At 42.9% G+C, this 15,145-nt stretch overlaps 1 protein-coding gene across 2 annotated transcripts in view; it reads left to right on the top strand.

Moving 5' to 3' along the window:
• Window positions 1–2,937: 2,937 nt before the first annotated feature.
• Window positions 2,938–15,145, top strand: part of LOC114312398 (MADS-box transcription factor 6) — a 45,621-nt gene continuing 33,413 nt past the window's right edge. The window contains exons 1-4 of one of the 2 annotated variants that reach the window (XM_028258627.2): window positions 2,938–3,265; window positions 3,530–3,608; window positions 4,391–4,452; window positions 4,548–4,647. In XM_028258627.2, the coding sequence (XP_028114428.2) occupies window positions 3,084–3,265; window positions 3,530–3,608; window positions 4,391–4,452; window positions 4,548–4,647 (423 nt within the window). In that variant the 5' untranslated portion in view covers window positions 2,938–3,083. The remainder of the gene's footprint in view (window positions 3,266–3,529; window positions 3,609–4,390; window positions 4,453–4,547; window positions 4,648–15,145) is intronic. The other variant, XM_082909841.1, reaches the window with a different exon arrangement.

The raw sequence follows: 15,145 nt of genomic DNA on the forward strand, positions 1-15,145 counted from the left end.
ATATAAGTAATTATAAATATGTTTTAAAGATGAGAAAAAAAATTGCATTACACAATTGTTAAGAAATGCTAACATCAAATTGTTACCTTCACTTTATAATCTAGTTGTTATTTCTATCCTAGATTTTTGTAAAAACAATTCAAATTTTGTCTTCAATATATACAATGATGTTTGAAGACAAATTTTAGCATGTATTTATAAATAAATTGAGCGGCAATAACATTTTCATGCATATTTTTTTTTAACAGCAAAAAATAACATTATTGATGAAAAGACATACATAACTTATGAAAATACATCAATCAAGAAAGGAAGTACAAAAAACATCCAAGTACACCCCCAATAGCATATAATAGCTGAAAAATTCTATTTATATATAAAATTCATACAAAACTCTATTTATATAAAATAAAAAAAATTAATATAAATGAACACATCTTTATATGTATTTTGTTTTAAAGTGAAACAACTTTTTTTTTTTAAACTCGTTGGAATCTACATAAGCCTAATTTCATTTTAAGCACAAAGGGAAATGGGATCACTCCAAAACCGGATATGGGGCTCAAACCTGCGCCTTCACTATAAAAGGTGGAGAGCGTACCATTATGACACAAGATAATGGGATCACCCCACATGGGCTCGAACCTGCAACCTCTATCATAGAGTTAGAGAGCGTACCATTGTGGTACAAGGTAAGTTCCAATGATATCATTCTATATGAAATTTTCATATTCAACTATATCATTCCACACTACAATACACTATAAGAAAAGCATCTTTGGCGATTAAATTTTTAGTCGCTAAAAATTCATTTTTAGTCTCTAAAAGTTGATTTTTTAGTATCCCCGATTAAATTTTTTAGTCACTGGTTTTGTCGCAAAAACATAGTCGCCGGAGGTATTGGCGACTAAAACTTTTTTAGTCGGCAAAAAACAGGTCTTTAGCGACCAAAGTTTTGGTCGCCAATAGTGAATTACACTTTTTAAAATTATACATTTAGCGACTAATCTTTAGTCGCCAATAGTCAATGAATTGCCGACCAAACCGTTTAGTCGCCAAAAGAAACACTTTTGGCGACCAATAATTTTAGTCGCCAAAGGTTATTCCGTGAAGAAAAAAAAATACTAACTTTTCTGAGATTCGAACCACCAACCTCTCACATTCCAAACCTTTAGCAATACGCTCTCTCCACCATGCCACTACAACACCACATGAATATATATGCAACATATATTATTTATATAGTATATTGACCCATATTAATATAAAAATATATATATAAACATAATTATTTTTATTCAATATAATTTATGTAAAAAATAAATTATTTACTAAAAAAAAAAAGATTACTTTTGGCGACTAAATCTGTTTTTTAGTCGCCAATTCTATAGTTTTGGCCACTAATTATATTTCAGTCACTAAAAAATTCATTCCCACCTAAAAATAATCACTTTTGACGACTAAACTTATTTTTAGTCGCCAAAACCTCCACTTTTGGCGACTAAAGTGAATTTTAGTCGCCAATTGTACACTTTTAGTTACTAAATTTTTTTTAGTAGCCAAAAACCTTCACTTTTGGCTACAAAATTTATTTTTGTCGGTAAGACACGTATAATCGGTGACCAAACTATTTTTTAGTCGCCAAAACCTATACTTTTGGCTATTGAATGTTTTTAGTCGCCAAAAACCTTCACTTTTGGCTACTAAAATTTTTTTAGTCGCTAAAACCCATATAGTCGGCGACTAAATTGATTTTTAGTCGCCAATAACTATACATTTGGCTACTAAACTGTTTTAGTCGCCAAAAGTCTTCACTTTTGGCTACTAATTCCATTTTAGTCGCCAATTCTGCTACTTTCAGCGACGAAAATTCTATTTTTAGTCGCCAATTTTGCTTTTTCTTGTAGTGATATATAAGAGTTTTAAAAATTAAATTTTTAGTTTCTGAAAATGAAAATTTTGTTGTAAAAGGCATTTAGAGATTAATTTCTATCGTCGTAGGGATAGTCGCTAAAAGGTCGTCCCGAAAAACCAAAAATAAAAATTTTATAAACAAAATTTTGAAATATCACTAATAAATAAACTTTTAGTGACAAAATAATTTGGACTAAAACTGTTTATTTTTTTAGACAAAAAATTTGGTCTCAAAAGAATAATAATTCATCACTAATGTTCAATTTTTGCTGCTAAAAATATAATAATGACATTTTCGCAACAAAAATATTTGATCTCTAAAAAATAGTTTTGTCCCTAAATTTTAGTCTCTAAAATCTTAGGGTGTGTTTGGTTTGTGTTTTGAGATAAATTTTCAAAACAAATTTTGGGGAGAAAGTGTAGAAATTTTTTTGGTTTGTTTGGTTGTATATTTTGAAAATAATTTTGGAGTTTGGAATGATTTGATATTTTTATTGTAATTGAGTGAATGTGTGTGAGACAAAAAGTGATTGAGAAAGAGAGAGAGGAAAAAGAAAAAGTGATTGATTGATGTGTAGGAGGGAGAAAGTAAATTTGGAAAAAAATTTCAAAAAATTTCTAATCAAACAAAATTTTGAAATTTTTTTTTTCAGAAATTGTGGGCTTGTTTGGTTTGTGTTTGTAGAGTAGTTTTTGATATAAAAAGTACGAAAACTTGTTTTGTTTTTTTTTTTCAGAAATGGTTTTGAAAAATTGTTTTGGGAAGAGAGTTTTAAAAAAAATGATTGATTTGATGTGTATGAGAGAGTGAGTGATTTTGGGAAGAAGCAAACCAAACAAAATTTTAAGATTTTTTTTGAAAAAATTTGTTTGATTTGATTACTCTTGAAAATTTATTTGTAGAGAATTTTTTCCAAAAACAAACCAAACAAGCCCTGTATTTTGAGAGTTAAACCAAACAAGGCCTTAATTTTTTGTAGTGCCATATGAAAATTTTGTATGAATTTTCTTACTCTATATAGCATTGCATGGATATCCTTTAATTTATGCAAACTTTTGAACATTCCTCATTTCCTCTACTCATAGCCAAAAGAGTTGGTTCAGATACCAGACTCTTTTTAGAAGTCCTTGAGAACATTTAGGGTGAAAGAGAAAGAAAGAGAGAGAAGATGCGTAGAGGCAAAGTAGAGTTAAAGAGGATTGAGAACCCATCAAGCAGGCAAGTGACCTTCTCTAAGAGGAGAAATGGGCTTCTAAAGAAGGCTTTTGAGCTGTCCATCCTCTGTGATGCTGAGGTTGTCCTTCTCATATTCTCTCCCTCTGGAAAGGCTTATCAGTTCTGCAGTCATGAGTTAGTTCTTCCCTCTTCACTCTTATTTTCTTTTTCTTATACTACCCATTTGCACCTCTGCTTTCATTGTTTTAGCCACTTTTATTATTTGAACATCGTTTTGTTAATTTTCTATTCATATGAGAGAGAGAGAGAGAGAGAGAGAGAGAGAGAGAGAGAGAGAGAGGGAGAGGGGTAAGAAATAGGATTATCTTGAGCATTTTCCTAAGGGAAAAAAGGATGACACTAAGCAATTTGTGTTTCATTTCATGCTAAATGGGGCAGCATGGATAGGACCATTTCAAGGTACCGGAGTGAAGTGCGACTCTCTCAATTTAATGACCAAGGACTAAGAACCATGGAGGTAATTCTTTTTTCTTTTTTCTTTTCTTTTTTTTTATAAATATTTTTAAGGGCAATTGGCCAAACAGGTATTGTGGTGCAGGTTTGAGTCATAAAAACAGGCTCTGGTAATTGGATGTATACAGTTTTTTGTCTTTATGTTCGAGGAGTTTTGTGCACTTGATCACAATTTTCTTTTCTTTTCTTTTCTTTTCCGTTCTTCTTCTTTGTGTGTTTTTTTCTCTTTGTGATGCAACTTGAGTTTGATTTGTTTGTATATAAATGGATCAAAGAATCCCTTTACACCTCGGATCACAAGGCTACTAAATCAAACCTTTTTTTGCTTAATATATAGTTGTTTAGATGAGGATTTAAACATCTTCTGTGTTTGTTTTGATTAATGCTTTACAAGTTTTTTTTCTCTGAAAGTATAAATTTTGTTGCAAAAACTATTTAGGGACTAATTTCAATTGTTGCCAGCACTGTCCCTAAAAAATCGTCTCGAAAAGTCAAAAAATGAATTTTTAGAGACAAAATTTTAAAAATGTCATTAATAAATACACTTTTAGAGACAAAATAACTTGATCCCAAAAAACTTTATTATTTTAGACAAAACTTTTGGTCCCAAAATTTTAGTAATTCATCCCTAAATGTCCAATTTTGTCGCTAACAATAAAATAATAACATTGTTGGCGGCAAAAAAATTTGTCCGTAAAAGGTGATTTTATTTATCCCTAAATTTTTGTTTTTAAAACCTTAATTTGTTGTAATGTTACTGCACTAAACTTTTCTATATTATCACAGGTTCGGTGGAGTGAAATGGATGAATTAAAGAGCACAATAGAAACCTTGGAAGCAAGACAAAAGTATATATGTTCTATATAGCCAAAACTATCAAAATACCATAATAATATCACCATCAACCTAATAAATTACTATGCATATTGTTCATATTTTTCAGGCACTTTGCTGGAGAAGATCTATCAATGTTGGGCATGAAAGAATTGAAGCAAATAGAGCGCCAGTTGAGGAATGGAGTTGAACGCGTCCGCTCTAAAACGGTAAATTAAATCCATACGGGTGATAAAGAGAATAAGAGACTAAACTCCATATATATACTCTTTCCGTTCCAAATTGTTAGTTCATATTCAGCATTTGTGTCTTTTAGTTGCATCAATAAATAATGTATTTTTATAAAAAGAAACATTAAATATTTTTCATAAATTAAAATATCTTAATTAATTATAATAAATAAAGTCCTCAAACTAGTTAAAAATAAATAAAGGAATAGTGGAAGAGGAGGGGGAGAAGGCCGGAGTGGAAATCACTCCTTTGCTCGAACTAGAGACTATATAAATGTATATTTAAGTGTACATCTTCAAAAATATATCACTCAATGTACGGGGAGCAAATATTCAGGCAAGTCCGTATTTCTTTCTTCCGAGCTCCGTTTCTGTCCGATCACCTGCGAGCAAATAACGGTGAGCTACCCGGCGGTGTGTGGCCGGAAAAACCCTCCGACGGTCAAGTTAGCACACACCTTAGGATAGAGAGAGAGAGAGAGAGAGAGAGAGAGAGAAATGAGTGTTTGAGTGTAAGAATTCCTTACAGAATGTTCGTGTTCGCGTATGGGGGGCGCAGACATGCTTATATACCCTCTGCGCCCCATATCCACTCCCAGTCATCTCCTGACACGTGGCTCCGCTATCCCATCTGTCAGCATAAACCTTGCTGAACATCACCTAATCTCAACTGCCTGCCTTCTCAGCTGGAGCTCGGCAGCCGAGCTTCTCCATCCACGGCCGTGCTATGCTTCATACCCAAGCACTTCACTGGCTAAGCCCAAGGAGGACCAGGCTAGGCGGCATCTCGGCAAAGCCTAGCCCGGGGCACCTCCTGTGGTCGGCCTTCCTGCCGATCAAACGATTACCTCGGCTGACCACGCCTTTCCGAGCGCCGGTCACTCAGCTTGACTGGCTCCACCATCACCTGATCAAGTAGCTCGTTCCAACCGAGCACTGCCTTGCCAATCAGCTTCTTTACGTTCTGGAGCGGCACATACTTGGCCCAACTCCTGCTCGGCCCAAATCCTGGCAGCCCATCTCCGGGCGGATCGCCGGTCATGTCGGCCCCATGCACCATTAGGCTCTCAACCTTCTCGGCCGTGGCCTCGGCCCAATTCCAGATCATAAATCTCCCTCTCAATTGCCCCTTAATTCCGTCCGCGCGAGCGTGACTGGGATTACCTATACTTCGACCTGGGTAACATTTCTTCGGTCTTCAAAATGCCGAAGGGCGACCGGGCTAGTTAACATTACTGTCCACAAACTTGCCCGGTTATACTCCTCGGCTGGCGTCCTCTTCTTTAAAAGTAGCCCGATTGGCTCTTCGACTCTTCAACCTGTCTCTTCAGTTCTGACGTCGCCATAAATGGGGACACGTGGCGGGCTGTCATTGGTTCTCGAGCAGCCAACCCGCCGTTTTGCCAGAATTTGAATTTGGGCGGTCTCTTTTGTCTATACACACAAGACGCTTCGTCCTCATTTTCCTCCTACTGTCTTTCTGCATTTCTGATGTAACCGGGCTCTGTCTCCACCTTTTGTATTGACTTTCTATCAATGAAAAACTCTAATTTTGCCAAGTGTTTGCACGGTTGTCATCAATTCCATCTTCAGGAAAACATCTCGGTATAAATCATAGATTGAACGGAACACCTCGTCAACCGGAATACATAACTCGGTTGAAGTACTTAAGCAGAACAAAACAGCAACTTCATAAACCGAAATAACCATCTCGGTTGGTAATAACAAAGTTGAACAAATCACCAACTCTTCCGACCGGAGTAAATCATCTCGGTTGGGAATAGCAGTTGAACAAATCACCAACTCTTCCAACCGGGATAAATCATCTCGATTGGGATTCCCAAGTTGGATAAAACACCAACTCTTCCAACCGGAGTAAACCATCTCGATTGGGAATACTAAGTTGGACAAAACGCCAACTCTTCCAACCGGAGTAAACCATCTCGGTCGGGATCCTAAGTTGGACAAAACACCAACTCTTCCAACCGGAGTAAACCGTCTCGGTTGGGAATCCTAAGTTGAACAAAACACCAACTCTTCCAACCGGAGTAAATCCTCTCGGTTGGGAATCCTAAGTTGGACAAAACACCAACTCTTCCAACCGGAATAAATCATCTCGGTTGGGAATCCTAAGTTGGACAAAACACCAACTCTTCCAAACGGAATAAATCATCTCGGTTTTTACATTAAAACAACAGTCCAAGTGCTAAAGCAAAATTACTTCTATATATTGACAAAAAGAATTACATTTTGAAGTGCAAGCCAAAAAATTCCTTTGCACAAGAAAAGAAAGCAAAAACTTAGAAATAATACAGTTTTAGGTTGGCCGCATTCCATGGCCGGGGTATTGCTCTTCCCTCTAGATCCTCCAAGTGGTAAGCCCCCTTGCCCGCCAGACCGGTGATCTTGTAGGGTCTTTCCCAATTTGCCCCTAGTTTGCCTTCACCTGGCACCAGGGTGTTGCCCATAACTTTCCTCAAAACCCAATCACCAACTTTGAACGGTTTGGGGTGCACCGTCTTGTTGTACTTCTTCGAGAGCTCTTGTTGGTATGCAGCCACATGGATGAGGGCCTTCTCCTGACGCTCTTCCACGAGGTCCAGTTCCAAGGCAATAGCCTCGGCATTCAGTTCGGGCTCGAAACTCTCACTTCTTAGGGTGGGCATGCCAACTTCCAGAGGTATGACCGCCTCCATGCCATAAGCCAAAGCAAATGGAGTTTCCCCGGTAGATCTCCTCGGGGTTGTTCAGTATGCCCAAAGGACGCTGGGTAGTTCCTCAGCCCATTTTCCCTTTGCCTTCTCCAGCCGTTTCTTCAACCCGTCCAGTATAGTCTTGTTCGATGCCTCGGCTTGACCATTACACTACGGGTAAGCCGGGGTGGAGTTGTAGAATTCAATCTTCAAATCTTCACAAAATCCTCTGAATAGGCGACCGTCAAACTGGGTGCCGTTGTCAGAGATCAAGATCTTGGGGACGCCAAACCGCGTGACCACGTTCTGCCAGACAAACCGCTTCACGTCTTTCTCTTTGATTGTTGCCAAGGGCTCAGCTTCAACCCATTTCGTGAAGTAATTTGTGGCCGCAATGAAGAATCTCCGGTTGCCCTGTGCTGTTGGCAGTGGCTCCACTCTATCTAGCCCCCACATGGCGAAGGGCCAAGGACTGGTGAGGGGAAGAAGTTCCCTAGCAAGCTGATGGATCTGATGGGCGAATTTCTGGCACTTTTCGCACTTGCGGACGTACTTTTGTGCGTCGGCCTGCATGCACGGCCACCAGTATCCCTGCGAAATAGCTCGGTAGGCCAAGGACCTGCCCCCTATGTGGCTTCCACAAATGCCTTCGTGAATTTCGTACAAGAAGGCCTCCACACTACTCGGGTGCACGCACTTTAGATAAGGACCAGTGAAGGACTTTTTATACAATGCACCAGATGGAAAGAGCCAAAACCGCTCTGACTTCACCCGGACTTTGTGTGCTTCTTTCTTGTCAGTTGGTAGAGTCCGGTCTCTGAGGAACAAAATTAAGGGGTCCATCCAGGAAGGACCTAGCGCGGTGCAGAGTACATCCGTCTGCCTGGCGTCTTCAATGCTTGGCCGTGGAAGAAAGTCAAGTAACAGGGGGTTTGGAGACGTACTATCTACCATCGAAGCGAGGCCGGCCAACTCATCAGCTCGGCTGTTTTCTTCATGGCCAATCTGTTGGACTCTGATTGCCTGAAACTGCTTAATGTGCGCCCTGACCAGAGCTTGGTACTTTGCCATTCTGTCATCCTTTGCTTCGTAAATCCCAGAGACTTGGTTAACCACAAGCTGGGAATCACTGTACACTAATAGCTCGGCAGCCTTCATTTGAATAGCGCTCTTGAGCCCGGCGAGAAGGGCCTCGTATTCAGCCTCGTTGTTAGATGCTGGGAAGCCAAGCGTGATAGAATGTTCAATGGTTAGGCCATCCGGGGAGATAAGAACGATACCTAGGCCGGCACCATGACGGTTGGACGCTCCATCAACAAAAAGCTTCCACATTTCCCCCACAAAAAGCTTCCAACAGTCTGATGGGCCCTGAGAGTTGCGAAGGGCAATGGGATCATGGTTTCTTGGCTGTCTGGTTTCAAGTTCCGTGTTGATTGGTTCCACTCCAGCCCCCCTTGGTGATTCGGCACCGAACTCAGCAAGTCGGTCTACAATGCTTAAGTCCGTAGGCGAATCACCAGGTTGCGGTATTATGTCGGCCGCAGGCTCTATGCTGAGTAGTTCCATCACTTCACCTTCTAACGACGCGGTACCGGACAGAGTGGGTGGGACAACAATACCCGACTCCGTCATCGCGTCACCGGTTGGTCGAATTGTACAAGTTGAGGGTACTACGGTGGGGCGCGCAAATTTCGCGTCGGCAACTCCACCCAGTTGTGGTATCTCGGTCAGGCTTGCAGTCCCTTCTTCTTCGACCGCGGCAATATCGACCGGGCATACCGGATGAGTTCCTGGCGAGAATTCAGCAACGAAATCGGCCAAAGTTTGGGCCTTTATGGCTGTGCGCGGTTGGAACTTTACATCAAACTGTCCCAATTCGACTGCCCACTTGAGAATTCGGCCTGAAAAGTCCACCCGTTCAAATAAGGCCTTAAGGGGAAACTCGGTCAGTACGATGATGGTATGGGCGTGAAAATAATGCGCCAACTTCCTTGAAGCCATCATCAATGCCAACGCAAGCTTTTCCAGCGGCAGGTACCTCGTCTCAGCCGGCAGCAAGGTCTTACTGACATAGAAAATTAGGAGGTGCTTGATTCCTTCAGCGCGGACTAGCACCGCACTGACTGCGTGCTGGGAGACAGCAAGGTAAAGGTAGAGTTCCTCACCCGGCTTAGGTGTAACCAACAGTGGCGGAGAAGAAAGATATTCCTTGAGCTCGGCCAAAGCTTGGTCACACTCTTCGTCCCACGAGAACTTTGACTTCAAAGCCTGAAAGAAAGGGCGGCAGCGATCTGATGACCGGCTTATAAACCGATTAAGCGCGGCGGCCATCCCAACCAGATGCTGCACGTCCTTAGCCGAGCTGGGCTCCTTTAACTCTTGCACGACTCTGATCTGAGTAGGGTCTGCTTCGATGCCTCGGTTCGTGACTAGGAACCCCAAAAATTTTCCGGATCCCACGCCAAAGGCACACTTTGACGCATTCAAGCGCAGCTTGTGCTTCTTTAGAATGGAAAACATCTCGGCTAAGTCGGACAAATGGTTTGCCTCATGTTGGCTCTTTACCACCATATCATCGATGTAAACCTCCATTGTCCGGCTAAGCAAAGGAGCAAACATTTTGCTCACCATCCTCTGAAAGGTTGCCCCGGCGTTCTTCAAATCAAAAGGCATGACTCGGTAGCAGAAGAGTCCCCTTGGAGTCATAAAAGAGGTGATCTCTCGGTCAGGTCCATGCATGGCGATCTGATGGTAGCCGCGGTAGGCATCCAAGAAACTGAGCCTATTATGTCCAACCGTCAAGTCCACAAGCTGGTCAATTCGCGGCAAAGGGAAGCTATCTTTGGGACAAGCTCGATTGACTGTCATATAGTCGACACAAACTCGCCACTTTCCATTCTTCTTGGGCACCACCACTGTGTTGGAAATCCACCGAGGGTAGTGCACTTCCTAAATTGCTCGTGCCTCAAGTAGGTTCTTCACCTCCTCTGCAACTACCTCGGCGTAATGCAGTACCGATCTCCTTGTTCGCTGGATGACTGGCTTTGCTCCAGGGAAGACGTTAAGGTGATGGCAGATAAAACTTGGATCGAGGCCGGGCATGTCATAAGGCGACCATGCGAAGACTTCGATGTTGGCAATCAAAAACTCAACCATCTCGGTCCTCTCTTGGGCAGTAAGGCTGGAACCGAGCAGGAAGAACTTATCCGGCCGCTCTATATCGAGTCGCACCTCAACCAGGTCCTCCACAGCTTTGTCCTCTGCCTTAGTGCCCACATCCTCCAGAACTCCTCGGTCTTCCGATCCTTCTATCATTTGCATGAACCCTTTGGCAGCCCGGCTGCCGTTCACCGCCACGAAGCATTGTTTGGACATGACTTGATCCCCCCAGATCTCCTCGATTGCCCCCATAACCGAGGGGAATCTTATCACCTGGTGGTAGGTCAACGCTACAGCTTGCATAGCGTGAAGTCATCCCGTTCCAAGGATAAGGTTGTACGTCGAAGGCACTTGTAGCACCCAAAACTCCACTTGCTTGACCACGGATCCCGCTTTGACCGGCAAGATAATCTTTCCCAAAGGCCACTCCGGTTGTGAGTTGAAACCAACCAATGGCGAAGTCGCCGGGGCCAAATCCGTATCTCGGAGCTTGAGCTGTTTGAAAGCGTCGTAGTACATGATCTCGACCGAGCTTCCCTGATCGATCAAGATCCGTTTGACTTCAAAATCTTTGACGCGGAGTGTAACTACCAAGGCGTCATTGTGCGGTGTCTGAATGCGCTCCAGGTCCCTTGAGGAGAAGCTGATCACATCTTTCGCTTCTGTCTTCCCCCTCTTGAGCACAGGCTGAATTGACAAGACTTCCCACATGTGCGCTGCCTTTTTGATCATACCACGGAGCTCGCAAACACGCGCCGATTCCACTATGCCGTGGATGACATTTACAACCCCTTAAGGAGGTGCATCTTGGTCATCCGGTCCCCGCAGATCAGCCGGAACCTGGTTTGCCTTGACGCCCCCATCAATGTAAAGATCCAGGTGCCCGGCTGCGATGAGCTCTTCCAAGTGTTGCCTCAAAGGCAAACAGTCCTCTGTTCGGTGGCCCCTCTCCCGATGGAATGTGCAACGATACCGCAGATTGTAGCCCTTCTGTCCATCGCCCAACTTAGTAGGAAACCGGACATACTCCTTGTCTCGGATTTCACTAAGTATGCGATAAATTGGAATCTTGAAGACCGTGGTGATGCCAGTCCTTGCCTTCAATCTTCTGTTGGTATCCGCAACATCATCTTGGGCGTAGTCATCCTGGTCGTTCCGATGTCCTCTACCCCGGTTCTTACAATTCAAGCCACGGTCTGATTCCTCTGCTCTGTCACTTGAGCGGTTGGACTCTCGCCCAACTACGTGCACTTTGCATGTCGTCTTCTTGTCTGTTGCTACCGGAGTTGCCTTCACGGTAGATGCTGACGCGTCATCCTCGACTCGGATGTGCTCATTGATGCGCTGCATGAGCTGGCCCATGGAGGTCGACTGGTGCATGGTAAGCGAGTCCCGCAGTCTATGTCCGACCGGGAGACCACACTTATATTGTGTGATTGCAAGGTTGACCGGGCAGTCCAAGATCTTGTTGAAGGTTTCCCAATACCTTGAATTGTATGCCTTCAGTGTGTCGCTCGGTTCCATCTTGACACTAAGTAAATGATCGACTTCCTTTGGTGTTTTTGTGTTGCTTTTGAAGCGCGTCACAAAAGCTTCGGCCAACTGATTCCACCGTTGTATGCTCCCTTCCGGCAACCTTTCGAACCACTTCAAGCCCAGCTCGCCTAAACTTGACGGGAAGATCAGGCACATAAGTCCGTCATTTCGCCTATGTCCGGTCATAACCTGTCGGAAGTGGCTCACATGCATGTAAGGATCGGTTTTTCCGTCGTAGAGTGTGAACTTAGGCTGGTGGAAGCCTGCCGGAAGCGGTGTTGTTTCTATTTCCAAGGAAAAAGGAGTGGCACTCAGCCTGGCCAAGTCCGTATCTTCAAAGAGTGGCACTGCTTGGCGGGGTGGAGGCATTCCGACCTCCTCGCTGGCGTGAACCCCGTAGGATAGCCGCTGGAAAGCCGGTATTCTCTGAGCTTCGCACCGGCGAGCCCGCTCCTTTAAGACCGCCCGTAAATCCTCTGAATGAGCGGAGTAAGAGTACCTCGACGTCGTCACCGGACGTGAGGGTTTGTAGGTGCTGTCTTGCGCGCTAGACTTTTCTGCATGCGCGTCGGAATCACCAACCTGGTAACTTCTGGTAATAGATATGGACAGAGTGCGTCGCTGACTCTGACTGCCTGAACGGCGGGATGGGGTGCGCTCACTGTGGTCACCCACTCCAGCTACACCTTTCCCTTTGACGTGCCGCTTCAGATCCTCCATCTCCACCGCCATTCGCCGGATGACAGCGTCTTGGTCCCTCAACTTATTTTCCAGACGTCTGGCGTGTGAGTCTCTCCTCCGCCGGTGGCCGTCTGGACTCCGTGAATGACCATGACTTCTCCCGCGCTTATCCCGCGCGTTTCCTGACTGTCCTCCGGTGGGCGTCCCCAACTCCGCCATTGGATGGATGGCGGGAGGGCCTTCTCTCCTTCGGCTGAACTTCGAGGTGGCTCCGTCTATGGCGAACAACGGAAACTCGTCGTTGTTCGCCATGGGCGGCGATCAGATGAACCTGGAAGACAAGGTTTTGTCTGTCAAGTTCCCACAGACGACGCCAATTATACGGGGAGCAAATATTCAGGCAAGCCCGTATTCCTTTCTTCCGAGCTCCGTTTCTGTCCGATCACCTGCGAGCAAATAACGGTGAGCTACCCGGCGGTGTGTGGCCGGAAAAACCCTCCGACGGTCAAGTTAGCACACACCTTAGGATAGAGAGAGAGAGAGAGAGAGAGAGAGAGAGGAGTGTTTGAGTATAAGAATTCCTTACAGAATGTTCGTGTCCGCGTATGGGGGGCGCAGACATGCTTATATACCCTCTGCGCCCCATATCCACTCCCAGTCATCTCCTGACACGTGGCTCCGCTATTCCATTTGTCAGCATAAACCTTGCTGAACATCACCTAATCTCAACTGCCTGCCTTCTCAGCTGGAGCTCGGCAGCCGAGCTTCTCCATCTACGGTCGTGCTATGCTTCATACCCAAGCACTTCACTGGCTAAGCCGAATGAGGACCGGGCTAGGCGGCATCTCGGCAAAGCCTAGCCCGGGGCACCTCCTGTGGTCGGCCTTCCTGCCGATCAAACGATTACCTCGGCTGACCACGCCTTTCCGGGCGCCGGCCACTCAGCTTGACTGGCTCCACCATCGCCTAATCAAGTAGCTCGTTCCAACCGAGCACTGCCTTGCCGAGCAGCTTCTTTACGTTCTGGGGCGGCACATACTTGGCCCAACTCCTGCCCGGCCCAAATCCTGGCAGCCCATCTCCGGGCGGATCGCCGGTCATGTCGGCCCCATGCACCATTAGGCTCTCAACCTGCTCGGCCGTGGCCTCGGCCCAATTCCAGATCATAAATCTCCCTCTCACTCAATATGATCAAAGTTATGATTTAATGTAATATGATCACATCTCATAATTTAACTCAATTTGATTAGATTACAACACAATTTAGCCCGACTCAATCGATTGACTAATAACTTTTTATTATGATATTACATATTTTTTTTTATTAGAAAATGTTTGGATTAAAAAATGTACAATATTACTACAAATATAGGTAATATTACCACAAATGCATAACATTATTATTGAATTACAAATTATTGTAACTCTACTAAAAATTTACGTAATATTTATATAATGCTTGGGACCTCCTTTTGGGGTCACCCCCTCACCCCCCTTTTGCCACGTGGCGGGTGGTGATTGGAGGAGTAGGAAAAAAAAGAAAAAGAAAAAGAAAATGTAACCAATGAGAGAGAGAGGGGGTCAAAGGGGGTGGGGGGAAAAGGGGGGATGAATCATTATTGTTATATAAAAATACATAATATACATTACAAAAATAAGTGCATATAGTATATACCTTTTGAAGAGAACTTTTTTCAAAAAAAAGTTTTGCATATTTATATCTATATATTATATAAGGAAAATGGCTTTTAGTAAGAAATCTTTTAGAAGCTCCAAAATCTCATTTTAAAATTGTCAAATTTTCAATTTACAAAATTATTGACTAATACAATTAATTAATTTAGAAATAATAATTATTCCTTAATTTATCAATTTGAAATGGAAAGATAACAAAATATTCTATAATCTCCCCTATCATAATCTCTCTCACCAATTTTTTTAAAATTAAAGCATATCTTCCTACTCTTTCTCTTCTTTCCCCCAACCATCTCTCTGTTAAAAAAACCTACCTACCTTACACAGTTCCAATATTTTTTTAAAATGTCATATGCACCTTGTTTATCCCTAAAGAGGTTATATCATGCAACAAAATATCACACCATTTTTATTTTTTATTTTTCTAAGGTTGTTAAAAGTTAGTTAATATTTAATTATTTTCTTACTCATTACATTTTTATTTTTCAACAATATTATTTCTCCATTCTTTTACACCACATCACTTTCAATCTCTCTTTTTTTTTTTTTTTTGCTTGAAGATCTATATCTATACTATATATATAAGCAAATGTAGTAGGTGTGCTCTTAGGCCTCCAAATTTCTATTCTTTATTTCTTATAAAATCTATTAAAATTTTAAAAAATTATGTGGCACTTAAGTTTCAAACTCACTCCTCTCCTAGCACTTCCATT

The sequence above is a fragment of the Camellia sinensis genome, chromosome 15, assembly GCF_055761805.1.
Source record: "Camellia sinensis isolate YWXY chromosome 15, ASM5576180v1, whole genome shotgun sequence".
Classification (NCBI taxonomy): Eukaryota; Viridiplantae; Streptophyta; class Magnoliopsida; order Ericales; family Theaceae; genus Camellia; species Camellia sinensis.